Source organism: Centruroides sculpturatus, unplaced genomic scaffold, assembly GCF_000671375.1.
Source record: "Centruroides sculpturatus isolate CEXI.00-Female unplaced genomic scaffold, Cexi_2.0 scaffold133, whole genome shotgun sequence".
Lineage (NCBI taxonomy): Eukaryota > Metazoa > Arthropoda > Arachnida > Scorpiones > Buthidae > Centruroides > Centruroides sculpturatus.
In genome coordinates, this window is record NW_019384319.1 from 89,488 (window position 1) to 114,847 (window position 25,360).

General features: G+C 30.6%; 1 protein-coding gene across 3 annotated transcripts in view; it reads left to right on the top strand.

Annotated features, from left to right (window-relative positions):
- The window catches only part of LOC111624681 (myb-like protein P), a 93,807-nt gene that overhangs the window by 42,262 nt on the left and 26,185 nt on the right, over positions 1–25,360 (top strand). For 2 of the 3 annotated variants that reach the window (XM_023367599.1, XM_023367592.1), the window contains exons 2-3: positions 2,948–3,089; positions 16,819–16,899. In XM_023367599.1, coding sequence (XP_023223367.1) covers positions 3,012–3,089; positions 16,819–16,899 — 159 coding nt within the window. In that variant the 5' untranslated portion in view covers positions 2,948–3,011. The remainder of the gene's footprint in view (positions 1–2,947; positions 3,090–16,818; positions 16,900–25,360) is intronic. The other variant, XM_023367605.1, reaches the window with a different exon arrangement.

Genomic DNA, 25,360 nt, shown 5'->3' on the forward strand with positions numbered 1-25,360 from the left:
TTTTTACGACTAAAGGCGACACTTTTAACACTCCGGTTTCACTTTTTATTACTGAGAAGTAAATCGCCTCTTTTCCAACTTATCCATTGATACAAACATTTGCCATTTTTAAAGATAGACTCGTTTAATTAACTAATTACTAAAGCTAAAAGATTAACATCTGTAGCCGTTTCGCATGCAAATTTTCCTTTACTTTTAAATTTGAATTTAAGGGGGCGCTTCTGCCGATGCTGCATGCTGCCATCTAGCGAGAGAACTTTTTGATACTGGATTATTTTTATGGAATATTTTTTATTTCTATATTGATAATATCGTCATTTAACGCGATAAATGTTTGTTTATTTTTAATACTTATGCTAATATAATAATTATAAAGCATCCTTTGAGATTCTTTAGGATAAACGTAAGAGGTGCATCCAGATAATGTACTGTATTACAAGAATTTGACGTCATCCTTACCATTTTCTAATGAAAAAGTGTGACTATGACGTCAATATGACGTAAAAGTGTGCATTATTTAGATAAAACGAATGCACCTTAGCAGTGGCGGATTAAGACTCCGCGGCCCTAAGCAAACAAAATTGAGGGCTCCTTTACATAATTTTACGGCATCATAAAGTAATAACGTCTAATTGTAACTATAAAAGTATTTATAAATACTAATATACAGTTGTTTTATTTTTTTCAATATTGAAACCTACAAGACTCGACCCCCTAGGCACGTGCCCGACGTACACCTTAGGAGTGTGTGGATTGGTTAAGATATTGCAAACTTTTATGTAAATTTCATGTCATCCCTTAGAATTTTTCATTGTAAAATTGAAGAGGTGACGTCAGATTGACGTATATATATTAAAAAAAAAATACTCATTCTCCAATCAGACGAACAGAACTCATTATTTTGCATAATTATAAATAACGCATGCGCCAATCTAAGGGTAGTTTAATGCGTCTATGGTAATTATAAAACGTGATAACGTAAGAATATTATTTTGATATTAAAACTTTATTTTTACGCGTTGACATTTTATTGATTTTAATCCCCCAAAAAATACAATACCGGAAACGGAAGCTATTGACATCTTTGTTGTCAAATGCATCGCTTCGCATCCTGAAGACAGTTGTGTAAGGGGGAAAAGCAATTCGATTTTTTAAATAAATATTTGTAGTCACATTATGTAAATGAGATCCCGCACAGATAGTGGTAATATGTTGCTAAGCTGTTTTAAAAACGTACAGATTATATATAATTTTCTTATTGATTTTATAAGGAAAACACGGTATTTTGCATTTGTTCTATGTAATTTTCTTCTCTAAATTTGATAATTTTCTAAGATAAGAGAGTGATATGAATGATGTTACTTAAGACATCATTTTTCATGTTAAATTGCATACTTGTTAAGACTAAAAATTAGTACAAATATTGAAATTCTATATTTAAGAATTTTTATTTATTAATTAAAAATATTCAATTTGTTTTATTAAATATTTTTAAAGTAAAAAAGTTTAAATTATAATTTTTTTTTTCGATTTCATATAAATTTAGACATTGTAATTCTTCGTTTTCTCATTATCTTAGCTTAAAAATTGCATTTTTCGACGCTTAAAATCCATATTTTTATCGTAAAAAAATCTCATTTTTTCTCCTTTTCTAACAATTCATTTCTTCTATTCAGCTTCTAAAATCTCATTTCTGTGTGCTGAAATCTTATCACCTTTACTTCAGAAATACGTTATTTCGACTTTTCCTTTTAAAATATTCCCATTTTCTGTTGAATAACTTTCAAAATAATCATAAAAAATTAATACACAGGATGCATCTGTGTGTCTGTGTGTATATCTTTAATCTCTTAAAGAGATTTTTCTCTAATGATATAATCGTTATCAAATTAAGTAGAAAGAAAAGTCAAGGGATAAAAAGTCATAACTATTAGTCCAAAAATCTAATTAAATGCATTTAAAGGCGTCAAATATCTTTGAAAACGGGTGAAAGTAAAGCAATTAGCAGAAAAATTACTTTAATTGTATCTTTAAAAAAATCCCCTTTTAATTATTTTAATTAATGACAAATTTTCTTTGGGAGTGTTTTAACTAATTTGAAACTTTCTAAAATAAAAAAAAATTAATTTTAATAGCAACAATTATATATATTTTTTATACACATTACGCCTGAACAGAGTTCTCCCTCGAAACATTAATTATCTGGAAATAAAATTAATTTCACAACTCCAGTTTTTTCCCCTCTCAATAACTTTACAAAGCTTCTACTCGGATAATAAGCGTGAAGCGGGATGTAAATTTAATTATTTAAATTTAATATCGGATTAAGTAAGCTCTTATGACGTCAAAACCCGGTTTTATTCACGTATAAGTCAATAAGAGTATCGACTGCAATATTTCATTGAGGGGAGATCCTTGAGAGAAATCCTTCTTATGGAGATCAGATTAGAACAAGATGAAATTTCTGGGACTAGATGGGTATAGAATAAGAATATATCTCTATATTCGAACATCTTGATAGATGAGGAAACTCTATTGAATTCTAACGCATCTTCTTTGTGTGAAGAATTCTCGAAGAAAGATGAATTTTTTCTTAATGAAACAGCGTTAGAAACGACGCAATTTCCGCTATAAATCGCCGTTTTTCCGTGTGGAAATCTATTTAAAAAAATCTAGAAAAAAATCTAGAAAATAGATTTTATTATTTTTCTAAAGCACGAAGAGGATAAGCTTCGGTTCAAGAATTGTTCCAGCTGGCCTCATACTTATAGAAAAAGAAATTATATATATATTCTTATCTTACATTTTAGATTTATACATAAACGCTCTCATTTAAGTTATTTATAGACGAATTAAATTAACATAAAGGCGTCTACAACGATTATAAATTAAATTATGTTTATTTAGTGGTTTTTAATAATTTACAACTTGCTGTTAATGCCTACAGAGGGAGCTGCATGACAGGAGCACAGCGGTGACATCACTTCCGGATGCAGTGGTAGGACGGGACAATGACGTCAGTAGCTGTAGCCGTTGACCAATCAGCGATGGCCAAGAATGGCATGTTAGTGTGTTCTCCGTCGGCCAAGGTAAGTATGTTGCTGTCTTCTCCTCTTCATCTCGTGTTTTTTAAACACGTTTTAGACCCCGATTTACGTCGGAAATCGCGTATAACCCGCTGGAAAAAACAATCTTCTGCCGGCGCGTGATATCCTCCCCGCTTTAATGGCAATTTTTTTTTAAACGTAGTAACTGAGTGGAAAGTTGGGAAAACGCGCTACGCTTAGCGAAACTGCGTAACCGATCCCCAATTCGATTAATGGGTACGATATAATTGCCTAAATCAGCCAGAATAAGACACAAGTCGTTGACTTATTTCACGTTATTATCGATTAGTTTAATAGCCGTTCGAAAGGAGAAAACGCCATCTAGCGTGAAGGTTTTTGAAAATTTCCAAGAAAACACGAAGAGGAGGGTGGAAAAAAATTACGTTACGAGCTTCTATCTATCGCCTATAGATGGCACTATATTTACGAGAGGACATTTTCAGGGGAGTATTAAAAACAGGAAAAAAAACATTTGCCCTGAATAAAGATGTAGTTTTAAAGGTGGAAAACCTTTCTGAATAATGACTTTCTCTCTTGTGGCTAGACCCACATTCAACAATTAGGAATTACGTTGCCTTGTGACGTCATCGCGCCCCGAAAATATTTATAACTCCTCCATTATTAATTCTAGTTACCTACAGAGTTTAGATTAAGGATTAATTAATTATTCTAATTTAAAACCTGTTTCCGCCATATTTTTTTGAAGAAAAATCCGGTATTAAAAATTGATTTAAGCAACTCACATTTTATCCATTTACCTGTCCATATTTATCCATTCAACCTTCCATAAGAATTTTTTCAAATATTTCTTTCTACGTATAGAAAAAAATATATTTTAGGATTTTTTACATGTTTATCTTCTTCTGAAAGATCAGAATATAAAAATCTAGGCTTGTATCACGCTCAGATTATTTTTATATTCCTGTTTTCTTACGAGAACAGTTTTTATTTAAGCTTATATTTATACAGAATACACCTGTACAAACATCATACATAAAAATAACGTATGTTTTTACGCATTTATTCTAAAAAAAGAATGCAATAAAATAAAATATGTTATAGATTTTTACAGAATTTTTTTTTCTCCTGCTTCTTCTTTTCCTTCGAAAGTACCGAACTGGGTTTCGATTTTCTTGGATATAATACATAAAACTCAAACGATTATCCAGATTCTAGGATGATATATTGTCATCATACGTCATAGTTAGACGTCATCCTATCCGTTTTCCTCCTGTCGTTGTTCCGAAATATTGTAGAATTACGAAAATTTCATAAAAAATCTCTACGACTTACAAGAGTAACTAGAGATTTCTTCTGGTATAATTTAGTAAAGTACAGTATATTGTAGTTACAGTTATAAACTAAAAGAAGTCTCTCCTACTTACGGGAGTAACTAGAGATGTTTTTTATAGGAATAATTCAGGAAAGTCCACCTTAGTTACGGGAATATTCCAAAAACGTTTCTCCTAGTTACTCGAGTAACTAGAAAGAACTTTTTACAAGAATAAAAGTCCATTTAGATGGACTTTTCTGTACTATTATTGTAAAAATGTCTCTTCTACTTACAAAAATAATCAACTAAAGTCTTTCCTAGTTACTCCTGTAACTATGAGAGTCTGTCTGTTTGTCTCTTCCCCTATAAATAAGAGATTATTCCTTTTTCCAACTCCAATTAATGCTAAACTTGTAGGATGGTTTACTTAAATCTTCCAATTTACGTATCTCAAATATTATTTTTAATATTATATATTTTAAGTGAGTAAAAATTCAAGATATACGCTGACGTTTAGTAAGTTTAGCCGAGTTTTTGAAGGTGGGGAAACTCGTGTCAATTAGTTAATGTCATTTTTTGATAATTATTTTATAATTGGATGGTTTATTATAATTAGAAGAGTGAGATAAATGAAGAATAAAAGATAACACGACTGATAATTTTGTAGGGTCTCCACTGCATATAATTAATGGTTATTGCAAGTTGCAGGTGTAGATGAGAGCTTTGCTTTTATATTCCTGTTACAAATTATTCGAATTTTGTAATATTTGAAAATTATATTATTTAATATTCTAATTATTAATAAATTTTTTACTTATTTTTTAAACATTTATAAGTATTTTTTCAATACTTTTTCCACGTAGAATAATTAAAAATTTAGGCCTACTCTGGCGAATTTTACTATCCAAAATAATTATTTTATTTATTTTTTAATTTAAAAGTGGATTAAAATATATTTTATACTGTTTATATTATAAACAGTATAAAATTATAATTTATATTAAATTATAATTTACATTAAATTTCTTAATTCTTAGACAATTAGCTAAAGATTAATGTTCTTACTAGAAGAAATAATGAAATTCAAGATAAATACATGAATTAATAACAGTAGAATTTCACAAAATCATAAAATTTATGATAATAATAATGGTGAAATTTTAATATTTTCTTATAAAAAATTAAATTTTTATAAATTATCTCATAAAAATGGATGAAATTTGTGTTTTTATTTTGATGAAATTTATTCTTCCTTAAAATGAAATTTTACTTTGTTTTCTTTCGATTCTGGAAAGAATAATGATTAAATTTAATAAAAATGATAATTTATTTGTTTAGAAAATGCGATTAAACTTTTATTTTTCAGCTAATTTAAATATAATTTTCTATATATGAAAAATATATCATTTATTATTTACGATGATTTTAATCCAATTTTTAGATAAATTATAATTTTTTTAAGATTTAAAAATATTTTTAAACCAAAATTTCCTTTCTTAACATATATATATATATATTTTCCATTTTCTAAAATATTAAATCGAATTTTATTTCTAAAAGTTTTACAATTTTCCAAAAACTTGCCACTCGGATTACTCTACAGAATTTTACACGATATATTTTTTTTCCTGAGGAAAAAAAACGAAGATAGCAATTACCTTAAAAAAACCGAATTCTAACAAACACTAAACATCAAAATTTCTTCAAAATTAAATAGAAAGGACAGTTTAAAATGAAATACGACAGTAATCTTGAGATAAAAACGTCTTGTAGCAACAACATATATCAAACCTGCAGCATATATGTAAAAAGTTGCTTCTCCTTAATATTCTTTTATTTATGCTTTTTTCAATAATATATACACTATGTACAGTGTATATATAACTTGGAAATTCGCCAAAGTATCGTGTGACGTTATTTATAAAGGATAGAGGAAGAATAAAAAAATTTTACACTGTATTTTATACCTTCAAATTTATTGTTCTGAAGGGAAAAAAAGAATAATAATAATAAAAATAAAATTTACAAAAAAGAAAAAAGGTTATAGCAAAGTTAATAATAGATGGTTTTTACGACTTCGCCTCTAGAAACTTTAAAAATTACTTTAGCCTATTTATATATATATATATTTTTATTCGCAGTCGGGGGTGATAATTAAAATTTGCCATATTGATTCATCCGGATGAACGGAGAGATACGAGAGAATGAAGGTGAATTAACACGCAACTTACATTAAGCCATTTAATATTTTTTTTATTGATAAATAATGAATAAAATGGTTAAAAATATTTAAAAATAATAAGTAAAAATGTATTTTTTTCCTGTTTCAAAATAAAAAGTGATTAGATGGAAACGAAAGGCTTTTTCCACCAATTGGCATCTGAACAACAAATCGCAGTTTTCGTGATGTTTCTAAGCAACGGAAGCAAATTCTGTCTAATATTGTTTTCACAATCCGCACAGATGACTGACGAGATGGTGAGTCAGGCACGTGCTTTCAGTTGTAACCATGACAACATCCGACCACAGCATCCATTCCTCCATCCGCATCAGCTTGTAACTATGGCAACCGGGAAGTTAAGAGAATTTAGAAAAGTCACATAAAAATACACAGGACCTGTAACGGTCACAATCCCCAATCATACTAAAATTTATATATAAATTTTTATAATTTAACGAGAAATTATGAGCTGTAACATGGTTTTCTCAGTCACAATTTTGAAAGAAATGTAACTATATATATTGTTGTACGTGCTTTATGTAACAATCTTTAATGGTTGATTTGAATTATTCTATATAACTTTGCTCCTAAATAATTAAATTCATTTAGAAATCACGTGGGCGATAAACAATGAAAGAGCAATGGAAGTAGGACAATGTGTTGTTATGGTAACGGAATGGGAGCAGGAAGAGATTATGCAGGAGTTGAATCTAAATTGGGTAAGACGTCTTCGTACTTTGATGGATTGGACGCCACTCTGCAAGCTGCGCTTCTCTAATTAAAAATCCTGCGTTTGACTATAAAATCATCTTCAAAATGTGCTTGGAAAATTTAAAATTTTGACAAGCCGACTCTATAAGATTTTCCAAGCATAACTATTAGACGGCATTCCATGCTATCAATTACGGTAAATATATTATCATATATAAAGTAAATAAGATGAAAATTATCGAGAGAAATAGATCTTATTCTTAAATATATTTCCTCCTATAGAAATATAAACGATTTTTTTTTCTTCTTTTGGATAAATAAACATTGTACAGGCCACGAGCTTATTTTTTCAAGATAAGAATAAAATTCATCCCTGGAAATAAATTCTGAAAATACATTAGAGGAAGGAAAAATGACAAGTATTTTATTTTATTCCGCAACGAAATCGGTGGAAAAACTTGTGAATTATTATATAAGAGAAAAGATAATTTTTATTATAACTACAAATTCTTTTTCAAATTTCTAAAATCAAATATTTTTTCCCAAGTGAAATATGGCAATAAGTGTTTTATTCTTTAGATATTTCTGTGCTTCGATGGATAATTAAATCAGGATGCTTTAAATCCCTTTCCAGATTAGATGTATTCTACTGCAACTTCACTTGTTCACTTAGTTCCTCTCATAAGCTTCTTTCTTCCCATCATCCTCTAGTATTTCTTGGCAGGATGGAGGATGAACACGACGGCAATCAATACGAGAAAATTTATTGCATTTTGTTACATTCTTATGTTTATGTATATTACATTTGCTTTTATGACGTCATGGAAAGTTGTAAATATTTTATTATGTTTGGATCTGTCAAAATTTGATTGATGAAGCCAGGTATCATTGCGACATGGTGTGGGAAGCCACCTAGAAGACGACAGCGAGGAAGAAAGAACAGTAATCAAAGGCATTTTCGGGGAAGAGGTTGCAGTAGCTTTAGTCATATTTCATCACGTGACAGTCGAGGGAAGATCCACATGGGGTAAATCTCCCCTTGTAGGATAAATAAAAGCACTGACACACTGTTTTATTCATAAAGCTGGCAGCACCTCATTCTTCAAGCGCCATTGCATTTTTTTTCCTCATCTAGTGTGCATTAAATAAATTATGTTCCGAGTCATTATTAAAAGTTTCGGCTATTGGAGAACCTCTAAAATTATTTGTGATTGGATGAGTTTGAAAATAAAACGAGTCGATAGAAGAAAGAATATCCAGTTGCTCGCTTGATCCATTCTTTATTTTTACTTAAAGTGCTTCCTACACTATTTCTATCTATCTAGTAGAGTTAGTGCTGGATACATGACATGTAAGACCAATATTTCTCCACGTTTCAGGTATTAGAGTCACGAATTGAAGTCTAGCAAGTTGGTCAGTCACGATTTGCTCTGGACAATTTGGATAAGGCATTTTGGCTGGAAAGAAAATCTCTCTTTTTATAAATGTTTTACTAGTCTACGTGCATTGCTACTAAGAAAAATCACGGATGCTTTTATATGCATTCTCTTTCTCCTGTTAGAAAATTAAATATAATATTAACTTCCATTTCTAAATAAGTAAAGGGGGAAATATAATAATTGATTTAATTTTATTTAAGATAAAAATATTTCTTAAATGCTGTAGAGAAAAAAACATCACATTTTACATGATTGGTAAGTTTAATTTAGTAAATTGTTTTTAGATAAATTATAATTTTTTTAAGATTTAAAAATATTTTTAAACCAAAATTTCCTTTCTTAACATATATATATATATATTTTCCATTTTCTAAAATATTAAATCGAATTTTATTTCTAAAAGTTTTACAATTTTCCAAAAACTTGCCACTCGGATTACTCTACAGAATTTTACACGATATATTTTTTTTCCTGAGGAAAAAAAACGAAGATAGCAATTACCTTAAAAAAACCGAATTCTAACAAACACTAAACATCAAAATTTCTTCAAAATTAAATAGAAAGGACAGTTTAAAATGAAATACGACAGTAATCTTGAGATAAAAACGTCTTGTAGCAACAACATATATCAAACCTGCAGCATATATGTAAAAAGTTGCTTCTCCTTAATATTCTTTTATTTATGCTTTTTTCAATAATATATACACTATGTACAGTGTATATATAACTTGGAAATTCGCCAAAGTATCGTGTGACGTTATTTATAAAGGATAGAGGAAGAATAAAAAAATTTTACACTGTATTTTATACCTTCAAATTTATTGTTCTGAAGGGGAAAAAAGAATAATAATAATAAAANATTTGTTACGCCTGTAAATCATACTTCTCTGCATATCTTCGAAGTCTGACAGCAAAGAGTAATGAAGAAATAAAATCAAAATTCATAAACTTAATAACAATACCGTATAATATTTAATGTATATTTTTAATGCTACATCTTATTTAAATTTTATACTAATTATTCTTTCCAGAAAGTAATTAGTCTTCGACACGTCTAATCAGAGAGCATTGAAGTTGAATCGTATGTGATTGTTCCTACTTCAATACCTTCTGCAGATGCAATTAATTGCTTTTATCTGAAAACTTAATTAGAATTTTTTGATTAGTGGGCTGCTAACTCTTCACTGGCTTTGATACTTTGCTATTGCTAACACCATATAAATTTTTTATAACTGTAAGAGCATCCTTAACAGTAAATGCTATTATTGTGATAAACGATTCTTATTTTATTCTTCAGTCTTTTCTTAAATTAAACATCTATTCTTTTCGGAGTAAATTCACTAAAGTTTTTAATTTAAAATTTATTTTTAAAATATTCTTCTCTTTTTTAATATTACACGAATTTAATAGTAATTTTTATTGATTTAAACATAATATACTCGCTTCTTTCCACCATGTTTTCACTACTTAATATTCTCTTTATTAGAAAATATTTTTAAAAAGTAATAATAATTTAACATTGAAAAATTCAAAATAAAACGTGTTATTTTACAGATTTATTATTTTCTAAACTCATCATTCATTGTACAATTTCAAAGCAATTACAAGATTAAATTCCAGCTAATTTAGGAAATATAAAAATTTTTTTTCCTCCTTTGATCTTCATTAAATGTTTAATTATTTAGATAATTAACGGTCTTGGGATGAAGATCTATTAAAATGAAAATACGTAGAAGTAGATAGAGAATTGCTTTCTCATGTAGGTAGTTTCTAGTTTCTTGTAGTCTTTTCTTAGAAATCTTTTGTCACATTGTCGCCGCCTTTTGTAAGTGCTATCCATTGTGAAAACCGCCTCTCATTTCGTCTCATAATAGAGTACACAGCACGAGATGGTTTAACAAAGATATTTTATAAGTTTATCCTTCTTATTACAAGATATTTGTTTGAACCATTCGTTGACTTTTTTTCTCCTTAAATCTTACGTGACGTGAGATGGAATATTGTGTTTTAAAGCTTCATCTATAAACAAACGTTACGTGTTTTAAGTAATTATACAGCAAAGGTTAGCCTTTAAACTTGTTTATTCTTCATAATTTCTTTTCGTAATTTCTCTATATCTTAATCTAAATTAAGGTAAATAGTAGAGATTTAGCTGTTTCGATTTTTTTTCTTTCAGGTAGCAGAAATATGTGGAAAAATAATAGATATTTGGGTTTTTTCCTTCTATCGTAAAAGATTTTATGGTTATATAAAAATAGAAAGACGGAAATAACAGCTGTAAATGTTTAAAAATTCGAAGAAAATAGTTAGAATGTAAAATTTTCTATTATAAATTTCCACAGAATAATGTAATGTTTTTCGAGAAAATCCAATTTCTTAGATAGCTACTATAAATCTAAATATTTTTCCCCTGTAATCTTTTCAAAATCTAAAGTTTAGTAGAACTTTTATATGCAAATTTTTAACTTTTCATGCATACATTTTTTACTTAAACAGTCGTAGATATGTAAAATAAAGCGAGGAATGTATAGGCTTTCCGATAATTAGAAACTGTTTGTTTCGAGTTATGTCCTCTCCTTAAGCAAAATTAACATCACGACTTGTTGGCAGAGCTTTTCGCAGTTTATTTATCGGGAATTAAAGTCGATTCTTAATGCAAAAGTCGAAAATAATTCACAGATATGCAAATGGAAAAGCAAATATAGTAGCCAGATACAAGGAGAAGAAAGAAATGAAGATAGGAAGAATAAATAGCTAGAAAGGACGTATAACTAAAGAAGAGATTTTATGGTGCAGTATATCAGGTGGAGCAGTTGTCGAGCGACACTTTCAGCCACTTAAGTGGTGAGAGAACAGATGTGATAAGCTTGGACTATTCCATTCAACTACAGATGACACGCTACGCACTGTATCGGCACTCGGCGGGGGTGGAAGGCTTTTGACAAGGGTAGGATTGCCAATTTCTTTCTCATAAAATCACAGACCGGAACATTTCAATAGTAGCAGCTACTAATGACCAGCAGCAATCTTCTTTAATTAGTCGCCTACCGTGCTATTTTGAGGTAAATTCCAGGAGGAGTAAAGTTTTATATGGATTTAAATTCGTCGGGAAACGGATTGATCCCGAATCAAGAGCTAACAATAGAAAGAAAAGGGGGGTTTACGTTACCTAATCCTGATCGATAGTTGCTGCCGGGCATACATGTGCATGCGGATAATTAAATAACAAACTGAAAGCCATTAACATACCGTTTGGGTTTCTTCTACTTCTGGATGGTTAGAATTCCCTTTGAAAATAAGTAATTTTATACTGAAGAATTTTTAAATAAACTGTGTCTCTCGTAGAATATAAATTATTCATAAAAAATGCACAGTTTGCCTTAACAAATTCTCTTCTCTCTCTCTTTCTCTAGTCATATTTTTAGTGAGAATATTTTCCTCTTGAAAATTGCCACTTTCAATTTAGAAATTACAAAGAGCCTGCAGCGAATCGTCCTTCTATCTCTTGTCGAGCTGTCTGGTCAAATTAAAGATGGCGTCCACTGGATGTGTACCTCCGACACCAAAGGGATTTGCTCGTCTTGTCTTCCTCCCCGTGCTTTATTTACAAATTAATCACAATCACCACTCTAGCATGAACTGTAAATTCCTTCGTTTGTAAAATTCGTATCTCCAGCGATCGTTTTATGTTCTCTTTGTCCGCTTAGACACGCTAAAAACCATTAAAAATCTTATCCGATTGAACATTCAAAAGTAATTTAAGGTTGTTACAATTTGGAAATCCTGATGACTATCGCTAAAATCTTCCATTCACGTGATATCATTTTCTCTAAGATGCTCTACCTAATTAAGTAATGGAGTAGATTATATTCTTTCTACTCCTCTTCGATAAGATCCTCCAGGTTTTTTTGTCTTAACGCATCGGAGAAAGTCGGTTTTTTTCCTTTTGTACGTCGGACAGACCAGGACATTTTCCTTTCTTTAGGAAAGTAATGTGTTTAGCCTGGTGTCATGTAGCGTTCAATATCAAACAGCCAATATTTCGACGTCTTTACTTTGTTCAATCGACGAAGATATTCCCCAGACGTTTGCAGGACCCAGCTGGTTCTTAGTTGTCCGTGCTTAGGGTTATGTCCGGACTTAAGTCGAGTGATGATATTTAGTTTGACAGGATATATCCACATATCGCCTTAATGCTTGGATTTCCTCGATATGAAAGTTTCCTGACTCGAGTTCGATTCGCTTAAGTTGACGAAAATTTATTTTGTTGGATTCTCTGAAGCTTCCGTGCATCTCCGATGTGATAAGTGTTTTCTGAATTCAGTGAAGTTTATATATATTGGATAGAGTGATTTCCTATTATGTGACGTTTTCTTGTATTATAAATTTCAGATTTTACAGTAATAGGCGCATTCTAGATACATCCGTTCTTTAGATTCTACGGGATTTTTCTGCCTTACAAGAAGAATTTCCTGGCTAATTTACGTTTCTCTGAAAGTTTTTCTTTAATTTTATATTATTCTAATGCGCTTTGCATACTGTAAATACGAATAACGTTGAAGGCATTTTGTATATTTTATTTATAGAATTTCTGTGCACTCTGTCTGTATTAAGTTTTCTAGAAGATTCTAATACAGTTTATTTTGCCAATTTCCCCCTATTTATGAGAGTTTAACGAATTGTTAGATGACCTTTCATCTTTAAAGATCCCATTTTTAGGGTTTTACAAGACTCTAATTCATCTGAATCATGAATTCTAACCTCTGCAATCGTACTGGAATAAGATATCAAGTGTTAATTTGGTTGAATTCTACCATCTCTACTTCATGGAAACACTTTAATCACACTGAATTGATCAAAACTCCGAGTTAATGGAGTCTCAGATATGATAAAAATGTTTGGAGTGCAAAAATCATCTAAAACATTTCAACGAGCCACAGTTTTATATCTACAATAATAGTATAAGTACATTGTCAACCACCACACCCCGTTGTCATAGTTACTGACAGGTAATAAATCTACTTACCTGCAGCTTTAACTAAACACACAGGTGATAAACCTGCCGAGTTAAAACGTCTTTATATTTTCGGTAGACGGAAAGTTAAACAAAAAAATCGCACAGAAACATTAAAAATAATAATTTAACCGTAAAAATTGCTTTATAACCTCTTAAATACTTATTTACATGCCTGTTTAACCTTTTAAATCGACGTAAAACGCGCGGAGAAGCGATAGAAGAGCGGAGATTATTTACATTTATGATGTGTAGACCGGATAACCTAACTATGTATAGCGAAGAAAATATAAATAATACAGGCGATGGTAATGCCCTTAACAAAATATCATAGTGGCACGAGTCGGGATGGAAGCGCTGTTGGCGACAAGACAAGAAATCCCTGGTGGTGGGCTTGTCTGCATTATATCAATGTCGTGCAGGAAGAAACGTTTCTCTGACTGAGGTTTGCTAGCTTATTGATCGGTTAACAGCCGAATAAAAGTTGAGATTGGTTCAACAAATCCGTTTGGCGTAGGTAATGCTAATATCTGATGAAGTTTCGAATTTATTTATTTATTTATTTATCTAGCCTTTCGATTATCACGTGTTCGATCGAATCGATCGACAGCTCCCCCCAAATCATTATATATTGCGTTTTCTAGTCACGTAACTACGAAATTTCAAACGCTGTTTAATCAATTTAAAGATTTCCTAGCAAACTGAACTCCTAATTGGTTGATATAGTATGCTGCTCTGTTGATTTACCATAATTATGTTCGCACAGTTTTCCTCTCCTGGCCATAAACAAAGCATTTCTGAAAGTTTAATTTCATCGATTTTATTTCATTGAGATAAATTGGTTGGTTAGTTTGGTTAACTTTTACTTGTTATAGTTGGCTTGAGTTTGGTTAGATTAGATCAAGCTATGATTAGATGGTTACCGAGTTAAGTGTTCTCTTCTTGTCATTCTATACCCCGTCTCAACCAATTAAAGTGATTGTAGGACGAGATAATTGTGCCATTATCTACCTTCTTATATTTATAATCTATATATCAAGTGATAACTTATAGAGAAAAGGATGCCCTCTTTTATTTAACAGCTTCGTAATTAAGAGAAGTGCAAAATTCTAGTTTAAACTTCGTGAAATTTTCTTAAATTTTTTGTTTTTTTAATAAAATCATTTTCAAATTGTTATATTTAATCAATAATTATTCAATATTTTAATATATATTTATAGAAATCGCGTAGGTTGATCTTCTGTACATAAGATTATAAGTGTTTTAATCAATAAATCTCTAGTTTAAACTAATTTTTTAATGTTTTATGTAGAATAATTCTTGGATCTTTTTACGCTCTAATATGTTTGAAGGAAGGAAATTCTCCTTTGTATTTATAAAGACGTTAAATATAAATTTTAAATACACAGAATTTGATCATTAATGTTTTTTGTTAATTAATTCCAAAAATTTTTATGTTAGAAATCCTTTCAATAGACTATATTTTCGTTTTAAATTAATTTACATTTAAAATCTGGCATTATCATTATCTTTTCTGTTGCTAAATAATGCTTAGAATCCGGATTATTATTAAGAATATTTTTTAGTAAAATATTTACTGATAAATTTGTTTTTGTAGTATTAAATCCCGTTTATCAAATTTTGACATTTTCCACTTTTAATTAGTTGAGTAGAGAGTCATTATGTGGAAGAAAATTTATTAAAATAGTCAAAACATTCATAAAATTTCTATTTATATCTTTATTAATAATTTGTTTATAGAAATAAATCGGCAAATCTTGCTTTTATAGTAATATAAAAAAATAAACCAACGAAAAACATTCCTCTAAACCGAATTTATTAAATTCCTAGAAGAAATATTGATAAAAAATGTGGATTGTTTTATAAAATTCAGTCCTTGTTTTATGTAATCATTCAAGAAATCTCCTTTTGCCGTGACGTCACGGGGTTTTTGATCCTCCGCATCACTTAGGTTTCCATAGAAACGAAGATGGCATACTTAGAAGCTTTAATTAGTTTCTGTTGGCTGACGGAAGAGGTGTTGTATCGGAAAATAATTATCCCCCGCTGATTTTGTTTACATTTCTGGATTCAGAGTGTGTTTAAAGACCCAGAGCACATGTTGATTTCTTAGAACGAGTTAGACTAGAGTGCGACATTAGTGACGTTTGTTTTAATAAAATTGAATCACTCGAAGGGCTAACGAGTTGGAAAAAGGGGGGAGGAATCGGTTCGGGGGAGCGATATTTTGGAGTAAGCAAATGATTTATCCATCTGTTACGCAGTTTAATGTTAGTCTACGTAAACACTCATCTAAGTCAAGTCCATTAATATAAGCTGGCTGATGTCAGAGAGAAGATATAGCACTTATGGGGTTTGCCATAAGCGGCCGCGTGTTTAAACTACAACAAATGATGATAATTTCGGTGATTAGAGCCGATTATGATTATAATATTGAGATAAATGATACATAATTACATAAAGTCTCTCGCTAATGGGAAATTAACGAATCGTTTAAGAATATAAGATAAAATTGCAGTTTGTGTCCAAGCCAGAGACCGGGATAAAGGGGTTTTTGGCAGGTCGGATCCCTCTTCGCTCACCCCGATCGCTCCCATTATTGTGGGATATACTGGGGTAGAGATAAGTGACGTCGACATTTCGTCACGGATTTAAAAACGTTCTAGTAAAGAAGGAAGATTTTACCGGAGCGGGAGGGATTCTTTGTCAAACTTATGGAGTGATTGCGTGGATTTTTATTCGCCGAGTATAATAAGGTGATAGGGAGAAAACTATTTTTAGCTTATGTGCATGGTTAGCGCGGTGTATTTTGGCTTTTATCAGAGGAGAATCAATTTAATGTCCCGCTCGGAGACCTCGCCCCTCACTCTTCCGATCAATGGATTGATCGACGCTCACTCGGACCTGCAACCTTTCATTGGACGGTTTGCTTCGGTGCGACTCACATCCCCATCTGCCACATCCTCTTGGCGTTCGTACATGAACGCTCGGTGCTCTGTTTGCCTTGACTAACAGTTGTGTCTCTTCCACAGAAGAGCGACCGAGACAGTGCTGCTGTCTGCATACAGTCTCACTTTCGAGCCTACTTGTCTAGAAAATATAAAAACCAACAGGTAAGTTGGCATGATTTTTCCTTCTTACGGCCGTCTTTCTCCGCTTTATGGCTATCCCACTTTATCTTAAAGTGTCATTAGTATTCAAATAAGTTTGCCACATTAACTCTCCACTTACGAAATGGAGAATAGTCTAACCTACTTAGTTCTATCGGGGCATTATTCTTACGATAATTTAAAAAGCTTTCGAGAGCATCTTAACCTTTAACGCATTAAAATATCTGATATAAAGTCGAGTGTAGGGGTTTAATTAGGTTAAGCTTAACCATTCCTGAAAGGTTTTCCCCGAGCTCTCTCTCGTTATGACTCGCTACGAGAGGGGAGCACTCAATATGATCCTATGAGTCATAAGATGAATCATGATCCGGATGAAAGAAAACAATGAAGCATTTGCATATATTTAAATGGGATTTATTCTGTTCCCTCCATCGTCTACCTTCTCAAATTTGCATGTTATTTATTCAACAGAATACAGTCTCGTTTATTAAGTTAATAGTAAGTCGTTATTCGCCATTCTCCATTTGATCTTCCTTTGGCAAACAAGTAGAAGTGTTTCATTTGGCCAATTTCTTCCTGAACAAACACGGCTCTTTCAACCTTCCTTGCAACCGGTTTTCCTATTCTACAGAGTTCATTCCACTCTTCCAAAGCGCATTTCCTCTAGAGAAAATTTCTCTTATTAAGATTTTTCGTTTAATTTTTGTATTTTTTATAAAGATTAAAGCAATTTTTTATATATACTTTTCCATTTACAAAATCAGAAAATTTTCCATTAAAAGTCATTTCTTCTCTAGGAATTAGAATAGGAAAGAGGCCATCTGCCTCTTTCCTCCTCCTCTAATAAATTCGGATGTGATTAATGATTCCATTTGGTTAAAAAAGGAATAAAACGAGGAGGAAGATGAAAAGAAAAAAAACAAATTTAGATATAAATGCGTTTAAATGGATGCGAGTTCCCCGGTAGAGGTGCTAACTGCAAATGAATAAAGTAGAACAAACCCAATGGGTACGACTCTAGCAATACGTGAAGTGAATCCGACTAAATAGTACCATTGAGAACGACTTTCAGCTTCCTACTATAACTTGACGACTGTCCTGGGATGATAGTGCGCTTGCTCTCTACACTTCGAAGTCGTTAAGTTTTGACAGACCAAATAACTTGATCTTTCCTTCTTAAGAATCCCCAAATGTTCGCTTAAAGCTCTAAGGTGAATCTACTATAAAGGGTTTTACGTCATTACATCTTCAGGTTTTAACTCGTTTACTCCCGAAGCGATTTCGTCAACTAACAATCCGAAATGGCTATCTGATCCTCGCGCATCGGTTGCTCTCCCGGGAGATGTTGAACAGATACAGATTTTTCTAATCAGGTCTCTTTAGTCTCGTAGGAAGAGACGAGATTTTCTTTCTTTTTTTCAAAAATTCTGTCGTGTGTCTTCGGGGCACGCCCAAGGTGTAAAAGTGCAGTTTACGTCTTGGAGCTAAGCCAACACGTGACGGAATCCGATTCGTTTCCTGAGTTTTAGAAGGGAAAAAGAAAAGAAATTCATCCTTCAATCGATTTTGAATGCGATCTCACGCCTTTTATAGTCGCAGGAATGAAAATTTTTACTTTATTCTCTATTAAATTTCACTTTAAAATCATCCAAAACAGTAACTTAGCTGAAGTTTCCTAACGAAAAATGCAATTATTATTGATCAATCTTTCTAAAAATGCACACAAGTTAATTACACTCTTCAAAACGAGAACTTACCTTCTACAAAACCTCATAAGAACAATTGATTTAATATCCAAAAATGTGAATTTTTTCGAGAAAATTTTATTTACTTTCCACGAAAGAAGCAATAATCTTTAATTGATTCGGTTTCATAGAAAATCAGTTTCTTAAGCAGAGAGAGGGGGAAAAAAGAATTTTCACCCGTAGTTAAGTCACTCCTCTATACGTTAAAGAGCTTTCTTCATTATCGGCCATCTTTAGTCTAATACTTCCCACGAGATACGAGTTCTGTGGTTCAAGTCGTCTTTGCTAATTACAAGAAGGTTGTAAACACGATAACTGACAGGTAAATCACATTAAGGATCAAAATAACAATTGTTACACCTTATAAACATTTTTAAAAAAATCCTCTTCTTTAATTAAAACATTCGATAATTGGTAAGAGACGACAAAACCTTATGTCATCCTTACAAAACTGGATAAGTGGAAGCTCAATAATTTTTTTTAATGCAAATGAAGCTAACTTTTACTCAAATAAACTTTCCAATCACGCAGATTTTTAAGTAACTCGTTAGTAAAGATAAATAAAGTGATGAGTCGACTATATACAGAATATAATTTTTTTTCTCTTAGCCTCATAATTCTGTTGACACGATTACGCTGAATATAATTAGAGATATTCTAGCTCCAAACTAACAATTTCGCCTATTCTAATGTTTCGGTTTGTTGATATAGCGTTATGTACAGGAACAATGAGACGTGATTTAATTATAAATCAGTGCTTTGAATTTTGGCGTATAATAATTCGTAGAATATCTTAACTTGTAACTCAAATTTAAACCTAAGTTATTTAAAGTTAAATCGACGAGATATAAAAAACGTATTAATAGGTTGAGAGTAATGTTTTGAGACATTTTCTATTAAAATTTAACTGAATTTTAACCGTTTTTTTAATTATAAACGATATTTTCTAGCCTTTAAAATCATAATAAATATCCATTGATTTCTATAATTTACTTCTTGCTGAAATATGTTCGTAGTTAAAATAGTTGTAGGATCAATAATATAAAGTTATCTTTTTATAAATCAAATTATATTTTACTGTAGAAAATAAGTTTATTCTATTCTGTTTATGTTTATTGCAGTTTAATATTCCTATAAACCAGTTTGATCTTATTTTTAGTAAGTGAATAAAAATAAATATTTGAAAAATTCTCTACAGATTTATTTTTCTAGATAAATCGTTAATATCTTTAGAAATATGAGAATGATATCTCGATGGTTTTTCACGATATATAGTAAATTCGGCAGTTGCTTATAATCTCTTTATCATTACTCAAAGAAGATTTATGTTACTTGTATATACAGATTAATGCGTGTTCATAAATTTTATCTTAATTTTATTAAAATAATATATATATTACCATCAACAAAATCGATCATAGCTGCCTCTTATAAGTGGCGTAGTGTTGTGTAAGGATAATTTTATGGTATAGTTTGCACGAGTGGAGCTTTAAACTCCTACATTTCCTGTTACGTGATGAGGTTATCATCGTGTCTAATTGCATCTCTAGGCATTTTAAGCATATTTTTCAGTTTATTCCTCGTAGTATATTTGCATTTATGAAGTTGTCCAATTGGTTGTAGTGTTGTTTGACTTACTAATAACATTTAATCTTGAAGCTAACGAGCATGTCACCTTTCAACCACATCTGTCTAAATAATGAGTGTGGACTGTCATTTAGTCTCCCGTTGCCATAGTGATTACAATAATTGGCGCATGCCCACATCTCTCCATTATTATACACCCCCACAAGTAGTTATATAAATAATTTACTCATAATTTCCCGCTATTAATATCTTTATGTGAAGTTCTCGCCCCGCCCCTGTAAATGGCTCTTCCCCGTTATACATAAAGATAACGGATTCGTTTTCCCTTGTTTCTTTTCAAAGTTTTCTGGTTGAAAGTAAATTCTTCTCGGTTATCGTTTAATTTGTAACTTCAGAAATTCTATTGTGTAAGCGTTTAGCTGCGTCTGGACATTTTTTTATCGCAAAAACAGTAAGGAACTCATCGTTTCTTAGACGTTATCAACACGTTAGTAATCTGGCAATACGCCAACACGTTATTGACGGCATTCCTTATTTATAAGGGTTGGTTTTTAATCCTCTACGATTTGGCGTTCTGCCAGCTTGGAAGAGCCTCCTACCCAATTCGTCCTAATGCTAGATGTTTGCTAAAATGCTTAAAAAATTATATATATATATATAAAGAAACTTACTGTTCACTTAGATCATGGTGGCATCGTAAAACAAAGTTGAATAAGGTTTTTATAAATATTATTTTTTAAAATTTAACAATTTTATCCATGGTAAAATATAGAAAAGTTTTAAAAAAATTTCTTTTTAAGTATATAAATTGTGAAATTTTTTCTTTAAAGTTTACATAACATAGATATCAGTTTTCTATCCAGACGAGATTAGAATTTCCATTCGATTCACGATAATACTATTTGTCTTTACATATCCATATAGGGATAGTCATGCAACAAATAGTTTGTTGTTTGAAATAGGAAAGCGCTGAGAACATCCCCAGCTGCTGTTTACTAAGGAAAAGATCATATATCATCTATCTCTTTCACAATTATTTACTATATGATACTTTAAAATGCGGGTTTAAAGGAGATGGAACGATTTGTATCATAATCTACAAATGTAAATGCTATAATCATCAAAACTTTACTCATTAGTAAGGAGAAAAGTCTAAATTTCGTTAGTAATTTACCAATTTATCCTCACACGACTACAAGTAAACAGGTTACGAGTCGGAGAAGGTTATTAAACAAATTGAATAGAGGTCGAGATACATTAAAGCATAAATTCTCCACCCTTTACTCATTCTACTCGGATGTGCATCGCTCACGGAGACATTTAGATTAATTCTCAGTTATCATCCGACTTATAATTTTCAGATTTTGATAGCATTGGCTACCGATTCTCTTCCATCGCTAATTATACTTTTAGTGGAAGGAATGCTAAATTGTAGAAGGGAATGAGATTAAGGGAAGTCTCACGCTATGTTTGTTGCTATGGTAACCGTTGATATTTCACTGAGTCAAGTGGGTAGACTGCTATCACCATTTTTCATGTAGAAGACGCGATCTTTCATCATTTTGTTGCCTCAATGGGAATTGATCCACCTGTTGGAGATACCCCGCCTTATATAAGCAGCTAGCAATCAAATATATACAAGAAAATTCGCAAAAATTGAATAGGGAAATTAAAGTGATTTATCCTTTAAAGGAGGAAGGAAAAAAAATTCGTATTTCCAGCGATTTAGAAGGCAAAAGCTTGCCGTTTTCCATGTTGTAAAGTTAATTCAGTTCATCCTCCCGTTCGCTCTTAAACCCTTTACAAAAGCTTTTATTAACGCATATTTAATCCGGAGAGATGCTAAATTTGGAATAGAAATCACTCGAAAGATTGTTACTGCAGAATGAGTCACACCACTACTTAAATAACCCCCCGAAAAATATGCTTATTGAGGCAGAATGAAACGAAATTAATTAATTTTTATGTTTTATATAAAAAAATGATAATAAATTCCTTTTTCTTTCCTTTTCATAATAGAATATTTTGCATAATTTCCAATCATTATCGTTTCCTATTCATTTTTTAATGTATTCTTTTAGAATTATCATTTTCCTCCCGAATTTAATTATCTATAAAATTATATTTAATTTATATCATCAAATTTAATGTAGGCTAATGAACATTGTTAACGGCCTATGTTGATTACCATTTATAATATTACATTAAACAAGGCAATTCTTATGTTCTGATGTTTTAAATTTAGTTTTTCCTTAAATTGTTTGTTTCCTTCTATAAAATTGTTAAATCTTATAAACGATTCTTACAGAATTTAATGAAAATGTCTATGATTTTAAGCTTTAAGTCATTATAATGGTAAAAACAATCAGTTATTACATAACGATTTCGGAATTGAATTGATAGCGATACTATTTCAAATGCATTTTTCTCTTTTTTTTCGTACACAAAATTATTAAAATTTAAGATTTATTGAAATTATTAACCTTTAAAAATTCTATAAATAGTTTATTTTATTCATTTTAATTAATTATTTAATTACAAGCATTCAAGGAAGGAATCGTCGGTCAAATATATCACTACAATAAATTGACATTGACACTGTTTTAAACTCCTCTTTCTCGCCTTTTGCATAGAAAAATTATGAAAATTTAAGATTTATTTAAATTACTGACCTCTATATATTCTATAAATAGTCTATTTTAATCATTTAATTAGTTAAATAATTAATTATTAGCATAGGAAGAAACGTGACTCAATAATATACTACATTCAATTCAAATTGGAGTTTCCATTTCTAGTTCTTCTCTGTAACGTAATTTAGGCCTATAAATTATCGATATATAAAGACTTTTAAAAATTTCTCAATACAATTTTAAAGTTATTTAAATATTTTATTACATAAAAAATAATTAAATATAGCTTAATGATTTATAATGGTGTTGCTTCTTTAACATTATTTTCTCTAATTTTATAAGGGAAAAAAATTCTAAAAATGTTATAATTCTTTTTAAACACTATTAAAGTTTAGAAATTAAAAAAGAAATTATGGAAAGTATTACTTTATACGTTTTAATAATGATGACGATACAGTAAAACCTGTGTAAACCGGAATCGCATAGTTGGCAGGTTTTCATTCTATTCAGGTTCTGCCTTAGGTTTTGCTGTATTTTAATATTATTTTTTCTATATGTTTCTGATAAACATAGGCTTAAAGGTTATAATTTTTAAATTAAATATTTATTTTTTATTAAGCTAAATCGTTTAATAAAAATAATTGACTTTACATTAGAATTTAAAAAATACTTCATTTAACGGCTTTACCCCGTGTTTATTCGCAAAATTGTAAAGATTTTACTAAGGGAATTCTTTTAAAAATACAGTAAAACCTGTCTAAAACGGAAAAAATTCGGTACAATGCGATTCCGGCTTACACAGGTTTTACTTCTTATATAATTTTTTGAAATAAATTTTTTAATGGATTTTACGAAAATAATCGGAAGTTTGTTTACATAATAAATATAATTAAATATATATTATACGCATTTAGTCATGTTGTTCCAAATAGATACTAAATTAAATTAATTACAGCTATAGAATTAAATTTATTAATCAAGATCGCACAGAATATTCATAATATCAATACATTATTAAGAGTTAAAGCTTATGCCTAGTTATAAACAAGCGAAATGAGATCCAAATCGTCTTATTAATATAATAATTCTGTAAATCGTTCTATTAAGTGAAATAAATCCTTTATGGTTAATCATTAATTAATTATGGGACCGCTCATGGAAGGAAATGGCAAAATTACAGACGATTAAAGAGAATATTTACAAGTTTTACAGTAAAGGCGGCTCTGAGAATGGCTCCATCTTCACAAAAGCACAAAGAAACAATCAGCAACCTCACAGCAAAGTCTGAGAGTCAATAGAGAGAGAGGGCAATTTATAACTTCGCTGTATCGAGTTAGCCCTATCTTTTCTCCTAATGCTTAAAAGAATGCAGATTTTTATCTTAGTATAGGAACGATTTTTATTCATTAAGTACCTCAGTCAATAAAGAAAGTCGAGATGGTCAACAAGAACCGAGAGAGAGGGGTTAACGCTCCAGCAAACGAATCGAATTTTAAATGTAAAATAATATTTAAAAAAAGTTATTTTTTAGTATAGAAGGGATGCAGTCGATTCGGATCAATTCTTGCGCACAAATCGGTCATCTAGAAATAGCCCCGTTCTGTTTACTTTTTTTGACAAAGAATGCCGGAATTATCGGGATTTGCAAATTTCTCGACTCTCTTGCATTATCGTGCTATACCCGATAGAATAGAAAGGAAAAATNACTTCGTCGCTCCCTTATTGATTTATATGAATTTTATCGAAATTTTATATATATATATATATATATATCTAGCAAATAATTCGATATTCACATCACCCCATTTTATCGGTGGTTTATTTGTCGATGGTGTTCTCTGTCGAGAAGTGGTGTAAACTGGCGCAGCTGGTCTAGTCATGTTGACATGTTCCTGCACTCAATAAGTTGTCAACTTCAACTGAACATTGGAATTCTTTTTTGCTCTACCCCTCTCCTATCTATCGCACGTTTACGGCTGACCTCGGACAAATTTACATAAATATGAGATTTTGTAACGGTTGGATAAATTATTAAAACGAGAAAAAAATAGAACAAATAAGAAATTGTTTATTTGCCATTTATATGTCATTTCATTTATAGTTTTCATATTATAAACGTCTGATTTATTGCAATCGAGATGAGGCGATGATATATTACACACGCTTCTCTATACTCTTGTATTATTTATTATAAATTGTGTTCGTTTGTCTGTTCCATTTTTGTTACTTAAAGTAGATAAATAAATAAAAAATTTACTTTTTTAAGTACTAAAAAAAGATAAAATATTATCTTCTTGTCACCTTAAGTAAAAAAAAAATATTTTTTTGCCAGTAGATTCTCAAAAGCTCTTCTTGTCTCTTTGTCGGTTTGTACAATTTACAATTAAATTATCTACCAGTATATTTTTATATCACTATCTACAGTAAAATCTAATACACTTCTCCATACTTTATCACTTACTATTAAATTATATATTAAATTATAAATTCAGAAAATAA